Source organism: Augochlora pura, chromosome 9 (genome assembly GCF_028453695.1).
Source record: "Augochlora pura isolate Apur16 chromosome 9, APUR_v2.2.1, whole genome shotgun sequence".
Lineage (NCBI taxonomy): Eukaryota > Metazoa > Arthropoda > Insecta > Hymenoptera > Halictidae > Augochlora > Augochlora pura.
The window spans coordinates 1,568,501-1,585,449 of record NC_135780.1 but is presented as its reverse complement, the minus strand read 5'-3'; the positions used below and the strand labels follow the sequence as shown (position 1 = coordinate 1,585,449).

The 16,949-nt window shown below is 47.1% G+C and overlaps 1 protein-coding gene across 1 annotated transcript in view; it reads left to right on the top strand.

The window, feature by feature from the left end:
* LOC144475269 (single Ig IL-1-related receptor) overlaps positions 1–16,949 on the top strand; it is a 162,061-nt gene that overhangs the window by 139,634 nt on the left and 5,478 nt on the right. The window contains exons 4-6 of the mRNA XM_078190990.1: positions 5,170–5,303; positions 6,101–6,265; positions 14,772–14,909. Of these exons, the coding sequence (XP_078047116.1) occupies positions 5,170–5,303; positions 6,101–6,265; positions 14,772–14,909 (437 nt within the window). The remainder of the gene's footprint in view (positions 1–5,169; positions 5,304–6,100; positions 6,266–14,771; positions 14,910–16,949) is intronic.

The window sequence follows — 16,949 nt, the reverse complement described above, 5'->3', positions numbered from 1 at the left end:
ACTATCAAAAATCGCTTCGAAATTTACAGAGTGATATTTCTCTTTTACGCGACGACCATGCAAAATTGTTTCGGAAGCGGTAAATGCGATTTTTATGCGTCAAAGAAACTGTCACATATATCCGCGCCGATTAAAGAGTTTTATTCGATTACATATTATTCGCCAATCATTGCTGTCCCACGTTTTCGATCAAAATCGATCGCAGCGGCGCGCAAGCGATCGGAAATCGTATCGCCAGCATCGCCGCGCTGCCTAGCCGACGCGAGCGATCGTACGGCGGCGCTTAAATTCGCTCGTGTAATTCGCGGAGCGAACTAACGAGACCGCGTTGCGCGCGATTGTTTCGAATTTCCGTGGGCCTTTTAATTAAAACTTGTCGAATTGTATCGGCGGCGCGTGGCGGCGTGGCGGCGCCGTCGGTGGCGGCTGTCAATCCGAAGCGCGGGAAGTTGGTCAATTTAAAATTCTCGTCGCCCGTTCGTTCGCAACGGCGCAACTTTTCGATAACGAACGGACGCGGCGCGGCGGCGGTGCCAAACGCGAGCGGGTTGCGGCTCGGCCGCAGCTCGCCGAATTACCCGGTGCCGCAGCCGCAATTAAAAGCGACAGGCAAAATGAAATATTAACGAGGAGCGAGCTCGATTTTCGCGTGAACTGCGCGCGTTCCCCGGAGGCGCGCAAACCGATCGCGGATAATCGACACGCCCGGAAAAAAACTAATCGCCGATTCAATTCCGGCCCACGACACGATTTACACCGTTCCCGGGCTACATAACCGAGCCACCCGTAAACGGTTTACGATTTTTCCCCGATGATTGCGCCGCCGGCCACTTCCGATTAGCGGGGCCGAACCTGCGCGTTTCTGCTGCCGGCTCGCCGGTACAGTTTTTTCCCCGGTTTTTCGGGGGCTAACAAATTGTTGTTCGCGTTCTTTGTTACCATGTTTTTTTCCCCGATGGAAATTGTTTCGCCGATGCTGGCCGATTTTTTCAATCTACCCGGAACACCCCCTTGAAATTCAATCATTTTCCTTCGAGCCAACAATCCGGATTTCTTCGTTCTACGAAATTACTTCGCGTTCTCTCTGATATCTAGTCTGTATCCAGCCGGACGTTGCCGGCTTTAATTTAAGCCCCATTTTATTGAAACATTCTCGCGGGAACGTAACTTGGAGTCGACCTGAATTTTCCTTCGTGATCGAGTCATTTCTCCGCGTCTCCGGTTATTTCGATTTCTCTGCGCGTCCGCGCGATTCTTTCTTTAACCGAGGCTACCCGTGTCTCGGGGCAGACAACTCCAGCTTCGGTTTCAGCCGGGTAATATAAAAATGCTTGCACGGAAACCGAATCTTATCTTAACGTGAACATAAACAAAATGTTGCGGCGCTGCTGGGATTTTATCAGATTACGTAACGTGCGCGTGAAATCCACTGCCGCGCGATCGCGAGGAGAGAAAGCTAGGGTAAAGTTAGTCGAAGATAATCGCGGAAGGTTTTGACCGACACTGTACCCGAGAACAGCAAGCGCAGCATCCTCGGGAGCGTTCAGTTTCATAGCTGCCTCGATCCCGGAGCCCGGCGAAACGTTCCGAGGCGAAGTTTCGCGATCTCCCCGTTAAAGATTCCTCGCTGAGAGCGAAAGGAGGGCTCGCGATCGAGCATCGAGCATCGAGCATCGAGCATCGAGCATCGAGGATCGTCGATCGCCGATCGACCGAGGGAGCGGCGCTCGCGGTCATAAATCAGTCGATCCTCGCGAGAGCAGCCGCGTTTCCCGGCTCTTCTTTCGCCGGGGTCTCGCGATCTCGGATCGGTCGCGGCTTATTAAGCTTATAGAGCCATCAGCTGTCCACGGACGTCTGCTACTTTTGCCCGAGTATCGCTCGAACGCGTCCCCGGCTCGTAAACTAATCGCTCGGACCGATCAAGACCTCTCCGCTCTTTTCTTTTCTCGTTCTGTCCGTCGCCAACCGTCGGCCCCTCCGACGCGCGGCGGAGCTTATCGTTCCTTATCGCGCCGTGGCGACTCATCTCGCCTAGAATATCGTTGGAAATTGGGTCGCCAGATCCACGAAGCCTGTGAGTCAGAGATAAAAGCCGGTTTCTGACGTGATTCACAGTTTTTGGATCCTCGGCGCATCTCTCGCTCCTCGCCTCGTCGATCGTATTTGTAATCCGATTGTCACCGGCACTCTCGATCTCGCAGATTCCAATTGCGCGACCCGAACTAAACGAATTAGAACAGAACTGTTCTCGTCGTCCCGGGAATTTCGAAGGACGACCGTCGGCTGTTTGCGCAACAATTGCGATTGAATTTGGCGACGGAACGTTAGGAGGGAAACTGATTAGGTCAACCGACGCGTGACGCGTCGATCGATTGCTTTCCCCGACGGGGAGAACGGATTCCGTGGAAAATTGAGAAATCACGGCGATACCGTTCGGCGTGGTGACTTCATCGAGGACGCAAGACGTCGCGACGTGCGGCGATAATTCCTCGAAAGTACCGCGGTACGAGTGTCCAGCTGGCAGATTTACAGCCTCCGGTCCTCGAACAACGAGCCTTTCCTCTCTTCCCGTCGAACCCGTGGGCTTCTTCTGTGCCTCCCTTACCGACTCACGAGTACATTACGAGCCACAAGTATTCGTGTATCCTTGAGATCCTGGCGACTAACGCGACACGTCTCGACGACGAAACACTTTTACCTTGCCAGCTGTTCTGGCTACACGGAAGCTGAATCGGTGCTTCTCGATGCTGCATTTAATATCGAGCATTATTTTTCCTATATTTAATAAACGATAACAATCTCTATTTCCGCTGGAATAATTTAATTAATTGAAAATAACAGCAGGCTCGAGGAGTCTCCCGTTGAAACGGGCAAAACAATTTTGTTTGTAATTTAGATCAAAAGCCACGAGCAACAATTGATTTCTACTGCACGAGATGCTCGACAACTACAATGTACAGATCAGCGCGTCGAGTGCCGTGTCAACATTCACTCTTGCCGCGAATATATTCGAGCAAACAGACGTCGGTTAACCATTCGCTATGATACTGTTCAACTTGCTAGGTTCAGTTTCATTGATCAAACTGCTTAGATCTTGTTGGAATTCGCCGCGTTGATTTTTCGGCATTTGAAGTGTTAATCAATTCCAGTCTTTTATCAAATTAGTGACAAACAAAACGTAATCGTTTGTATATTACAAAACGTAAGAAATATCGTATTTATTCGAATATTTCTGTTGGGATGACGATGTTGGGAGATGAAATTGTATCTTATGTTTTAAATAATTTACTCCAGCTCCACGCGTCAATGAAAACAACGTATATCAATGTAATTTATTCCAATTTGAACATAACACAATATTAAGCTTTACGACTATATTAAAACAATGAAGACTAGGGAACTGTTAATCTGCAGGTGTTACTAGCTCGGTAGGCTGTCCTCAAGCGACTGACCCATTCCTTTGTAGGCCCTTGGTTAAATAGGAATGGTGGTGCAATAAACATCAGGTCAAGACGGCACATTTCCTGACGCGTATGTATTGTGCATTTCGGTGCACACTCCAACAATTTCTGAATAGAAATCTAGTATAGATCAAAATGACGGCAGTGTTTCCTTAACTCGAGGGAACCGATTCTTGTGGCACAGGTGTGTTCGGATGATAAAAGCCCCGGTCTAACGGATCATTTTATCATCCTACGAAGATAGCTGTTTAGCCAGCTTTCGACACTTTACTGTGTACTGTTCGTTGCTGAAAAGAAGTCACTGAGTTACTTAACCTCTTAGTTGGGCAAAGGAGAGGGCTTTATTAGGATTTTAGGGTAAGAAACGATAGATAAAGCAAAGGCAGAGCAAGTGTAATAGAGAGGGATGGGTAGATGGCAGAAACGGTTTTTAGTCAGTAGGTATATGAGATAAGTGTGTGAATGAGAATGTATATAATGAATGAAAGCTTAACCCTTTTAGTGCCGGAGGGCCGATATATCGGCTCGCGCAGCACTGGCGAAAATTGCCTTATTATTATACCTTTCTTATTTATATAATTTCCAATGAATATAGAAAAATTGGCGTCGTTGTGCCATTCTCAATTTCGTCCTTAATGCACTGCTTTTTGAATTATGTAGATATTGCTTTTCGTTTGGTTTTTATGAGCCTTTCTCCAAATCCTAGCAAACTGTGAAATTTGGCTTTTTCGTCCGGCACTAAGAGGGTTAAGATAGCAATGTAGAGTTGGTTTATTGTAAACCAAGTCCTATTTCTTGGCCGAGAGGCTGAAAATAAATAAATATTATTATTACTTAACCTCTTGGGCACGACGCGCTATTATAGTGGCTTTCGCGGATGTTTTGTGCTTTACTCAATTGTATTATTAATTATTAAAGTAAACGACTAAAGTGAATGTGTATATGTACAATACACTAGGAAAATAATATATATATAGCTATACCAAAAAATGTATATATTAAGAGAAATAATAATTTAGTTATGATTAATTTTAATCGCGCAAAATCCATCCGTGCCTAGGAGGATAATTAAGTCACTTAACGCCCTCGCAGAAGTAGGATAAACGCGTTTCCCTTATTGATCGAAATGATTCTATCAGACCCCAATTTTTAGGAAATGAGGGACTTAAGCCTGGTCGATTATAAACATCTCCTGATTTCAGCTACCGTCGTTTTCATTTCACACTTTTATTTATTATTAGCTAACATGCTTTGCTTTGCTCCTCGCGTCGATTAGTCTAATTAGACTTCTTCTTTACCAATAGAAGTGGTTTTCGGCAAGTCATCATAGACAAGTAGTGACACCATGTCAGGCGGATCGAGCATTATACCCTCTCGCCCCGGCGGCTGAAACGTTTGCCTTCTTTTAAACAACGGACAGTAATAACGATAATATTTCTACCGGGAGGGGATCTTTTTGCCGGCGACAGAAGCATGGTAGGGTTGTCATTCCAACGAAGCCCGGGTCCGTGGTCGCATCGCGGTCGGCGGATCTCTCTCGCCGCGCGGAGACCTTGGTTTCCGCGATCGGAGCTCGCGAATAAGAAACGATTACGTGAGGGCAGCGTCGATTTTTATTTCGCGTGGCATCCCTTACCGTGCCGCGGCGTCTCTCAAGCCTCCAGCCTCAAGCAAGCCGACTCAAAGATTAACGACTCCGTTTCAGGGAAAACAATCAGATCATCGGCTCTTATTTGGAGATCGAGGACATAACTCTGGAGGATTACGGGGAGTACAAGTGCGAAGTTAGCAACGGCGTGGACGAGGAGATCACGTTACCCGCTCACGTTTACAGACAAGGTAAGTAACTAAGCCTTTTAATCTGGCCGGCGGTTAAGCAGCCGCGGCTTCGTTATCGTGGCAACATGGCCGCGCGCGTCATTTTCATCCTGGACCGCGCCCGCGTTCACGCGAGACCAGAAATTCGTCAGATTTTTCATGCTTCCGTATCGTGCTTTAAAGCGATTAAGGGGGGTCCGCGTCTGGATAATCATTTTTCTTACTTTGGAAAAATTAGATGAGGATATTTTTACCGCAACACTTTGAAAAACAGTCACTCCCTCGAAGTTACACGGTGAATACAGTTTTTCGTAGTTCAATCGTCAGACAGAAAAATTCTCTTAGTGTATGTCTAATTACATAATCCATTACGGTAATTAATCTTTTATTTGTGCTTTCTTTGAATTATTTAATTCTTTTTATTACAGTTATTCAATCTTTTAAAAATATCCCTACTGAGAAGCCATTTATGATCCTCAATTTTATTCTACAAAATCTACATCGATAACAGCTGACGCTGTTTAACGCTACGTCTGCCACGCAAACCGCTTGAAAAATTGCATAAAATAAAAATTGTAAAGCGACATCGATTACCGTGGCAACGTTTATACGTGCTCGCCCGCGTACGGTTGACGCGGCATTCAAAGTGTTGTAAATTATTCGCAGTGTCGCGAGTCCGCGAAAAGTCTCGAATTTCTCTAGGGAAGACAAACGGTGCCAAAAACGCTTCTACGCCGAAAGCGCATTGTAGCTTTTCCGCGCAGCGTTTTGCAGGAAAGTTTGAAGAACTGTTATAGAACGGCGTCCCTTTGTTGCAGAGCCGCAATTCGCCCTGGGTCTCCAAAATGGCTCCTGGAGGAAGTCGTTCCTGCTTGGCGTGCTGCTGCTGGTCCTGTTGATCTCCGCCGGCGCGTTCTACGCTCGCTGCTGGCTGCCGCTTGTGTTGCTCTGCCGCGACAAATTCGCCCCCCTCGAGGAGAATGGTAATTATCGGGGACACACGGGCTCGTCTCTTTCTTTTTTTTTTCTTCTTCTTCTTTGGCCCGGTTAACCGCAGCTTTTAATTACCGGCGGCGGCGACGATACGTTTAGCCAGCCGCCGCGTTCTCTCTCACCTTTGTCAGCCTCCCGTTTGCGAATTAAAGACACCAACTGTCCCCGTTCCCGGCCGCGCGTCCCTTTCGCGAGCCGTTTCCTCGCGACCATTCAGCCTTCCAGCTTTCCTCTTTCATCCTGACCCCGATATTCCGCAGAATGCCCGCGGAACGCTCGTGAAACGCTCGCCGTTTACCGCCGTTCCGCTGCTCGCGCGCCTTTTTAACCCTCGCCGACCGGTTCCCTTTGACAACTTTATCAGGGACGCTATCCTTGGCCGTTTAGACTCTCGCTATTCCAGCGGCTCCCGCGCCCCTGCCGCTGCGGAGAACTCGTGCGCCGACAAATTTTCCACAAAAATGTTCAACGTTTGATCTCTCGATCTCCGGGAGAACAAATCGTACGGTAGTGTCGCGATTGTAGAATTTTTCATCGCGAAACTGTCGCTGCCTTCAATTAGGCCATTTCTAGACGGTGTATATGTTGAAAGGTTTTGAATTAAAACTTTAATACACTTTATTTTTAATTCGATTTAATACTTCAGAACATTCGCGTATCCAGTAGAATAAGTACATATACTACATATACAGAGACTATACATACACTATAACTACATATACAGAGAAAAAATATATACAATGTTAGTTGTAAGTCCGAGATGGCAACCTCACGGTCCGGTTTCTGCTTTTGAACTCAAAAGTGTCTGGGCCTTCGTCGCCAACGGATCATCCTCATAAAGGGCCATAAAACAGTTCGCTGGGTCTGTTTTCCATCTGTAGTCATCGTTGAAATTCCAACAGTATAGATTATTTAATCTCGTGTTCCTGGTTACGAATATTTATAAAATAAAATCTGGTATTATAAGCAAGATGCTGATGAGCGCGTTCGTGATGCGTTAAATTAGACGCCAGGGGCTAAGAAGCAAGAAGCCTTTTAAAAAGCTGGGTTAAAATGGACTCAGACACCGCGCCGCGTCGTCGATGGCTTAACACGCTCTCCCGACCGAGAGTTTCTCTATTTTCGCTGCTGCTAAATACCGCACCCGACAATCTTAGACTCGCGAGCATGTCGCGACCGTAATTATTCATCAGCTGCTCCGAGAATAGTCGTTTTCGTCGCAGATCGAGTCGTCGGACGAAGTTCGTGAGTTATGTGAAAAATTGAAAAGAGTTTCATGGTAACGAGGAATCGTTAGGAGATTAGGCAACCGTCGAAATCCGCGTCTGCAACGTTAAAGATCCCTTTTCTCCGTGGAATTCGAACGTCGAGTGGGGCACCCCCCTCGCCGCCGAGAGTCGCCCGCTCGGTCGTTTCTCAAGCGGCGAACCGTTCTGCGGGCCGAGAAATCGAAGCAACATATTCAAAGATGGCGTCGCTAACCTTTTAACATTCCCGCTTAGGCGAACAGCGGCGTGCTCGCTCCGCGGAACCGGAGCCGAAATTAACATATTGAATTCCCATTTCGTGCATGGTTTACGTACCCGAGGCCGCGTCTCGTCGCCGCTCGATACTCGAAACCGGTTGGCTACGTTCCTCCGCTTCCGGTTCGACGGCGATATCCAATATGGCGGACGTTCCCGGAAGCCGGTGCTTCCGCGGCCCGATGGCCGGCCAGTTTGCTTAATCTTCGTTTAATCCGCGGCCGAACGACTTCCACGTTCGATTTTTTTCCACGGTGAACCGCCTCGGAACGACGAGCGGGTTTCTCTGCCGTGCTCTCGATCCCGAGTAATTAGGGGTCGGCTGCGCGAATGATCGCGGGCGGATTAAGCCGCGCAACGAGCTAGCAAGAATCTCCGCGTGGAATATACCAAGCGATACGAGCGGCACACGGATCGGGCCGGATTCGGAATCGAGGAATCCTCTCGAGCATTAGTTTTCGTTGATCGCGGGAATATTTTCGGGGGTTGAATTGAATTAGTCCAACCCCCTTTCGCTTCGATTTTAAGCCGAAAGAGAAATTCATTCTTTTATTTTAAAAATCTACAAGCGAAAGTGAAGGAATAGTGATACAAGAAACAGAAATTGTCTCGTTCTATTATGGAAATTATTAACGCTGTGTCTACGGAACGGCTTACTTTTGTTGCTTCGTAACAGATACACACTCAGTGGAAGAAAATTGAATAAATTCCACACACACACACGCATGTACGTTCGCAATTTCAATAATCGTAAATTAAATAATAGGAATAATTAAATCTCGTAGCAGAGGGTTGAAAGCAAGAGAATAATATTTCATTAGGTGACTCGACGGTCGAGGAAAGCGGTAAACAAAGTTAAGCGAGCTGCAAGGTTTGTCTAGAGCTAGATTTCGGAGGAAATTAAATTGTTTGTGAAACTTTCAGTGGTTTTTGTCTGGTCCCGCAGGTCGAGAAATAGAATACTTAAATTGGCTAGTCCAATAATTGGAATTCCTGTCTGCGTTCGACGAAGACTGGGGAACTAGTTCTTTATTTTATTATTCAGTCTGCAGATCGCTTATGCAGGGCCACGTTCTCACGGGCTAATTAGGAGGAAACGGAAAGTAAATAGAAAGGTCTTCTACCTATTAAAGATAGTATTTGATTAAGCACGGTGTAAGAACGCTGCTATCCTTCGTTAAACGCTGCTTGATAAGCTATAAGAGCCCATCAAATCTGCAAGCTACAGGATGTTATAGAGCGCGTGAAGTGTTCAGGTTATGGTTACATTTATATTTCACCAGTTTTAATGGAATCAAAGCTCGAATCTAATTGGTACTAAATCTTGCCTAACAGCTCGCTGGTAATATATCCGCGCATTTTCTAATCGTCTTGAATTAAGTACAACGAAAATGTATAATTCGTGCTAATTTTGAATTGCTGATTCCATACGTCAGGTTCCATTTGCGATATATTAATTGAGATATCGGATTGACATTTTAGTTACTGTAGGACATTGACTACTATCAAAGAAAAGTCAGCAAAATGGCCGCGCTGCGGAACATTGAAAATTCTGAACTCCTTGTCATAGATAAACGAATATGATTCGAATGGAAATTTCTTTCTTTCAGAATAAAATTCTCTTGTCACCAACATTTAACACCGGATTAATGGAACACTAGGAATAGCTATTTTTCATTGGTTCATAAAAATAGTAATCATATATTCATTCAAATTCACAGCGAATTCTATTACGATACATGGTTAAATGGAATAAATGTATTATTAAATAAACTCCTCATAAATGTGGCATTACAATTTCAATAATCATACGCGTTCCGTGGACACGATGTTAAGTACTTCATTAAACACAATTATTAATCCAACAAATACAATTACAATCAAAGAAGTTACAATCGTTATAACTAGACCGCGGATTTTATACAATTTACAACAAGTATGAGTAGATCAAAGTTAAAGCAGTAGATAAATTAAAAGAATTAAAGAGTATCGTATGATTTTCAAGTTACTAAAATTGTTGTTAAAAAGGGAAAATCAAGTTGTTAAAAAAAGGAAAAACTTTCAACAGACTATGGTGACAATTTACAAATACAATTTTACAAATACCGTACCCTATTTATAATTGTAAAAATAATCGTAAATGAAGAGGTTATAGATACTAAGATACGTGATACTACCATGAATCTATTTTCAATCGACGAAACGATTGCTCGAACAAACGCAGAAAAATCCGCAGGAAAATCCTCTCGAACTTACGTCCGAATTTGTTTCGCCGCGCAATTAACTGTTTATTATTCGCACAGCGAACCAGGTCGCGTTTGCAAGCGTAGCTCCGGCCCGCGTTCGTAAAGCAGAAAAGGGACGGTATAACGACCGGAGGAGAGTGGAAGAGGTCGAGGCGGATCGATCCGAGCGTGGCAGCCCGGCGAAGTATAAAAATGCCGGAATCGTTGTAACCGGTGACAATAAATCGCGGCCCGTGTAGCCGCGGCTCGCGACGTACACGTGTAACACCGCAGACTGTTACAGAGAGCCAGCGTTCTCCGGATACCTGTCCGCCTCGTTGCTCGTCCTCGCCGCGCGCGCGTCCTCGTCGGTTCTCCCGCGGACCAGATCTCGTCGTCGACGGGGTTACATGACGGGCGCGACGACGACGAGCCCGGCGACGATGCGTCGCGACGTGCTCCGCGGTCCGTGGTCGCGAGTTGGCCCCCCGTATACGGAAAGTAGAAAATTACTGCGATTACGGTGCTTCCGAGAACCGCCGCCGCGAACGCGACGCGCGACGTCTCCTATTAACGTTTCTCGGGAGATCGTTTTCTCTTTGTTAACCGGCTGAAAGTTCCCTCGGCGGGCAACGCGCGGGCAGCCTCGCGCCAGTTGCCCAGACATGGGAACCAAGACGGTCTTTGAAAACCACGGCCGTCCAGCGACCGAGCATTCCGAATTGTTTACCATTTCTCGCTGCCACGGATCAGCCAGTGTCCTCTTTCATCAAACGATCGGTACGCTCTCGAGTCCGATCGATACCGTAACCCCGTTCCAGAGATCGAAACCGTCCCCGAGGAAAGCTCGAAAGTCGCGAGAGGAAAACGCGGAATTTATCTTAGCTCTTTTTAGGCATTGTCCGCTTCGATTAACACTGTACAGCATGTTATCGGGAGATTAAACTAGTCTACGACGTTATATTTCTATCTGGTAAACACTGCTCGAAAGAATTGGTAATCAAGATCGCCTTCTCTATTAGATGGCATCGAAGCTCGACAAGAATTTATTTATCTTAATTAACAGCTTTATCGGATACCCGATATTAACGTAAAGCAGGTGGCGGCAAGGTGACTGTAAACATCCTTCAGACTACAGTCGGTCTAAAAAGTCTTCGCGTAGTTTAACTTTCTAAATTCCTTGTACCATGATCACGCTAACCCCTTGCCATAGTTTTACGAGTTTGACACATAATGAAGATATTTAATAATACTTTATTAAGCGTGGGATGTATACCGTTCTTTTTATACAGAATAATATTCTGATTTCTTGTCTCCAGTATTGAATCGTTTAAAAAATTGTAGACACGCGATAAACATAGCCTATCTTTTCTTCAAAATTGATGCAACTAAAAAAGTTCTAAATGATGATAATAGTATGAAAAGGGGTTAAGGGAGCGTTAAAATAGGTTAGCTTAGCGAATGAATTGAATATTTTGAAAGTTGGACAGTCGGAACAGCAAACGTCGGACAATTAAATTATTTCGATATCGTTCGAATAAAAACACGACATCGGATCCGCGTTCACGTTCGTTAAAAGTCCCATCCCTTATCCGACTCGGTCATGAAAATGCGCCAAGAACCGCGCAGTCCAATTACCAGGTAACTGTTTCCCGGGCTGGTAGCGCACCGGCGCTGCCCGTCGTCGGATTAATCGCCGCGAAAACGGAATTCACCTCCGGTACATCAAGATACGGAAAATAGAGGATCAGCAACACGAATTTCTTCCGTGACCCAATAAATCTATGCCATCAGATTAGATAAATCGGCGCTCGTTGACCGCGTGACACCGCTGTAATTTCAATTAGAGCGCCGTTATCGTCGACGTCGAAGATCGTTGCGCGCGCGTACGCGATCCGTCCGACGGATTAAAACACGGGGGCCGGTCGACGTTTCTGCGTAGAGCTCCGTGCGATTATGGCGTTTGAGCGTGACGGGACAAGGGGAAGAAAGGAGACGGAGGAAAGAGGCGGTTTCCTTTGGAAACGCGGGAGGACCGGGCGAACAATGCCCGGCAAATGTAAAATAAAATGAAAATAAAATTCGTCGGCGAGAGTAATCGTATGCAAAGGCTCTTTCCACGTCCGTACACGCGTCCGCATATTAAACGGCGCGCGACGGGCTCGCGACGAGCGAAAAATCTCAATAAATCCCGGCGCGGGGATCGATCGGCTCGCGGGCACCGCGGCCGAGACCTCTGACCGCTCGATCATCGATCCTCCGCGAATCCCACCTCCTCCCCTCTCCCAGCTCTCGCGAATCTCGGACGAGATATAAAATGGTTCGTTCTGCGCTATTTTCGATGCCCGGTTCTCGCGGTCTGTTGGAAACAAACTAATTTCGGCCCCGGGAAATGGAACGATGGAACGGAGGTAACGAGAGTGGCCACCGATCTCTACGGGATCGATCCTCGATACTCGTCCCCGGCCCGGCCGAGTATCTTCGACGTGCCTGGCGCGACAGCGTGTTCGATTTTACGGATTTTTTTTTGACACAGAGACACACTCGTCGCGTGCTCGACGATTGGAAATTATTGACAGGCATTGGTGCCTCCGTTTTCGATTAACTCGGCCCCGCTAATTTTCGACCACTGTTTGCTTGCCCGGTGAACGCGCCGACGTCGGGTTACTGGGCAGCGTGCGCGCGCGGCGGAGATATGCAAATTCGAAGGAAATTGGCAGAGAAAGGTGGTGTCGCGCGCGTGCTCCAAAAAAAAACGAAAGAATTAAACGAACGTTTGCTCTATTTTTTCGTTTGTCCCGGAAATGAAAGTTTGCTCCGTTTCCGATCTGTTTTCTAGGAAGTGATCGAGAAGCAATCTAAAAGAAAAAGAAAGAAAGAGCATGTACGAGTAGAATATCCCATCGCGGAGAAATCTCTAGAACGCGAGAACAAACTGCGGATACGCAGAGTTCGCTGCTTCGTAAAAATCTTGAAAATCGACCGCCTGTAACCGGGGGCATTTAATCAAAGACGGTAATGCAGCACTCCGGTCACGTTACAATGATTACACGGTACAGATACGGCGAGGGCGTAACCCGGAAGGTTTTCATATCCCGTTTCGCTCGCTTCCATTCGGGAGCACGCGTTAAAAAATCGGCGAGGATTCGCGTGGCGAGAGCGGCCCTCGTAAACTGCCGTGCATGTGTAAATTCCGGGGGTCTCTAATTCAAGAGGTGGATCGCGGCTCGCAGTCGGGTGGGGCCGGAGAGGCGGGGAGGGGCGGAGGGGAGGGGGATGGGGGACAGACCGACCGTGCGGCGGTTTCCGCGTAAAAAGGCGGCGCAATAATGGCCCATAGAATTCTCGAAAGGATTATCGTGGCCGGTGGTACTCGCCGGTTCGTTTTGCTCGTGACTGACTCTCCTTATTCGTGCCAGCGGCGGCGAATCGTTCCATAAACAATCGGGCACTTTCACTCGGGGGGCCCCGGTGGGCGCGCACCGCTGCACGGAATCCACGATGCACACACACTGCAGCCCGCGTGTGCAGCGTGCATCGTTTAACCATCGCGTCGCGTCGCGTCGCGTCGTAAACAGAGGGCTGCGCGCAAACCAGCGAACGAAGGCCTCTCGCGAACAGAGAAATACCTTCTCGGTTTTTGCCGGTTCTTTTTATCGCAATCGCGTCCCTTTTCGCAAATAGGAAGAGCTCCGCCGGTCGATTGTTCGCAGTCGGAGGCCGCTCTTATCGGCCCTGTTATCTGTTCGATTCTTTTACCTCGCCTCTCCGCGCCCTCTCCGTCCTCCTCGCCTGCTTCCGTAATCGCCGGAACCCTCGACGAAGCGGCTCCGAAACGTTTCACGAGCAATTATATGTCCCAGCTGTTCCCGAAACCCTACTCGAACTAAGTCGAACTCCTCCGGAACGTTTCCTGGAAAATGAAAACTCCTGTATTGTTACCAACCCTCCACGCAACCCCTACGGAAGCATTTCATCGGCGGAGCCTTATCTCTGGGCCTCCGGGGAACACTTCCGGAGCGCTACCACCGAATCGTTGTCTGTTATTTTTTTAAAGCACGTGCTCGCGGTCGAAATAGCTGCTCCTCGCGCTGCCTGTGCTTCGAATCGGCTCGAAGTATTTTTTTCAAAACAATTTCACGATCCTTTTTCAAACCGAGCCGCCATTCTAGGATCAGACAGTTCCAGATTTAATTTGAGCTAAGCTTTAAGTCGAAACACGACTTAATGTCGAATTGTTTCTTGAACACGTTGAGCACCGCTTCGGTCAAATAAGGGCGACGCTAATTCTTAACCAATCAATTTTATCAATTTAATATTCATTTCCAAGTTTCTGTATGATTAATGAAATTGCTTCAACTTCGTGGCAATTTTAGCGGTTGATTATCGGCGGTGCTGAACTTGTTTTGTCGACGCGGTCAAACCTCTGACTAGCGCAGCTCCGGTACACGTTTATTGACAACGGGGAAATAGAATTAAAGGGGTAGCTGCGAGGGTGGCTGAGAAATTTGTCACGACTAGTTGGTAGCTTAGACGACCGTTTTCAAGAAACGGATCGGAGGCCGAGAACACGCGCAGTCGGAAGGACTTCCGTCGGCCGTCTCGTATCACGGTGCGACGAGCTAACCGGAAACGAACCGCTCCCAGACACCGCCGGTGTACACCTTCTGATTGCGAAACAACGTGTTCTCGGTGTGTACGGCACGAGGCGGCCACGTACTCAACATGGTCACGAACATGAATTGCAGACGGGAAGGAATGCGACGCTCTGGTCTGCTACCACGAGAAGGACTCCAGCCTGGTCATCGGTATAGTGATACCCACCCTGGAGACCAGGCATCGATACAAGTGCACGCCGCTCGAGCTCTCCCACCTGAACCAGAACTGTAAGTCTCGGCTTTAATTAAACGAGAGCTAGCCACTTCCGCCCTTCTCCTCGACCCCGTGGGAAGCTCTCGCTAATGGCGTTATTAAGTTCCCTTGCAACCCGATAGCCGGGCTATTATTTTCCGGCTGTTTAAAATCCTACGAATCGCCGGACTTTTTTAACAGTGAAACGACCTAAATACTCTGTTCCAACCCTATCGAACTTGTAAATGTGGCTTGTTGATCAAAAGCTGTTCGAGTAGATTCCTTGCTAATAGTAGACTGTGAATTTTATAGATTTTTTATTAAAAATGGAACGGCGATGCTTAAAATCGGGGAAAAATTAAATTAACACTTAACAGACGGACCCCATAGATTTACGTTTTTCCATTCTGACTTCCTAGGACCTAAAAACGTAAATTTACGTTTTTGCTTGAATTTTTAGTACGTTGCGTTATTTCTTTCATTTTACGCACATTCTGTTATATTTCCTTGGTGCTATTAGTTATAGCACTATCTGCTTCTTGTTCCTACGGCGTAGTTATCATTTTAGGATGTATTCCTAAATAATTTTATAACGGTAAAAATGGCAAGCAGCAAAGAGTTTTTAGAAACTAGATGTTTGTAATTTTTGTAAGGTTCCACTGCATATAGATGAATGTTTTACAGCATATTACACGCTTAAAATATACTAAACGCTTTAATAAATACTGTTATGAAATATTATGAGAAATATAATTCATTTAATAAAGTTTTATTGTAGTTACAACACTTTAAATCCATACGTTCATGTTTATTTGATTCCCCTGAAATGGCAGGAAATGGCCGGAAACTAGGAAAGACAGAACAGATTCGACCCTTCCGTTAAACGTGAAGAACGTTGCGTGTTAGTTTCAACTTATTAAAATGATTTCAGAAAGAGAGACTATTTTTATTTCGCACGAAGATCCACAGTCTGCTATTAAGTGTTGAAATAAGTGTCGTATGAAATATACCGGTTAATAAAAAGCAGAAAAAACAGTCGGAAAACGTTATTCTCCTATGAATTCATTGCACGATCAGGATATCCATCGGTTGAAAGTTCTGTCAACGTTTCGTTAGGAACATTCTTTAGGGAGATGCGAAAAAGTCAAGAAGCCAGAAAAGACCACTGATCGCATGATAAACCGATGATCGTTGGAATAAAGTGAAACGCGAGTCAAAGATCGAAGGTGCACGTAGTTATCGCGGAATCGGAGCGAACGAGCGATTCGCGGGTACGGCCGACAAGCGTAAATCACAAAGCCGTGTTTGACAGGGGCGGCTGATAGAATCTTCCGCGGAAAACAGAGCAAAGGGGTCGCGTGGGAAGGCGGGTCCATCGAATGGTCGACGCGAGTGGAGCGGCGGTCTAGTTTCGCGGGCGCGTCGCATCTCATGAATATCAACGGCTAGGTGCGCAGCGTGATAACGGCCGCTCGACGAAAAATATTCAGACACTAATTTTCTTCTAATTGGCGGGACAGAATTGGGCCGTGTAGGTGAGCGAGCAGCGAGTTTCGGGCGCCCGCGCACGCCCGTCGACCGCGATTTTATTAATGCAAATTGCTGCACGCCGCCCGGCCCCAATCCGACGATGCAAAGCGCAACCTATACATAAATTTCGTTGCGCGCCCTACCGGTTTCTTTCTTTTCTTTCGCCCCTTTTTTTCACGCCCAGGGAAACCCGGCCGGGCCCGACCCGACCCGGCCCGACGCGGCGCGCACTCGATAATCGGAAATTTACACCCCTGTTCGGCAGTTGCTCGCCTATGTCGGCGGAGTTATTACATGCAAATTAAAAGGCGTGACAACTGGACCCTTGACGACGGTCGAGCTGCTTGGAATCTCTCGTGTTCGTATTAACCGGACGAAGTCGCTTCAATCCTGGCAAATGTAATTCGCGGTACACCCGTCTTGGCTCCGATGAATTCGTTGGCCACCAAGCCACGCCCCCTCGTTCGTTCTCCCGAACTCCTTCAGCCGTCGGGAGCTGAAATTCGCTCGAATCTCCGCCGCGAAGAAAGACGGCCCCGCCGGTT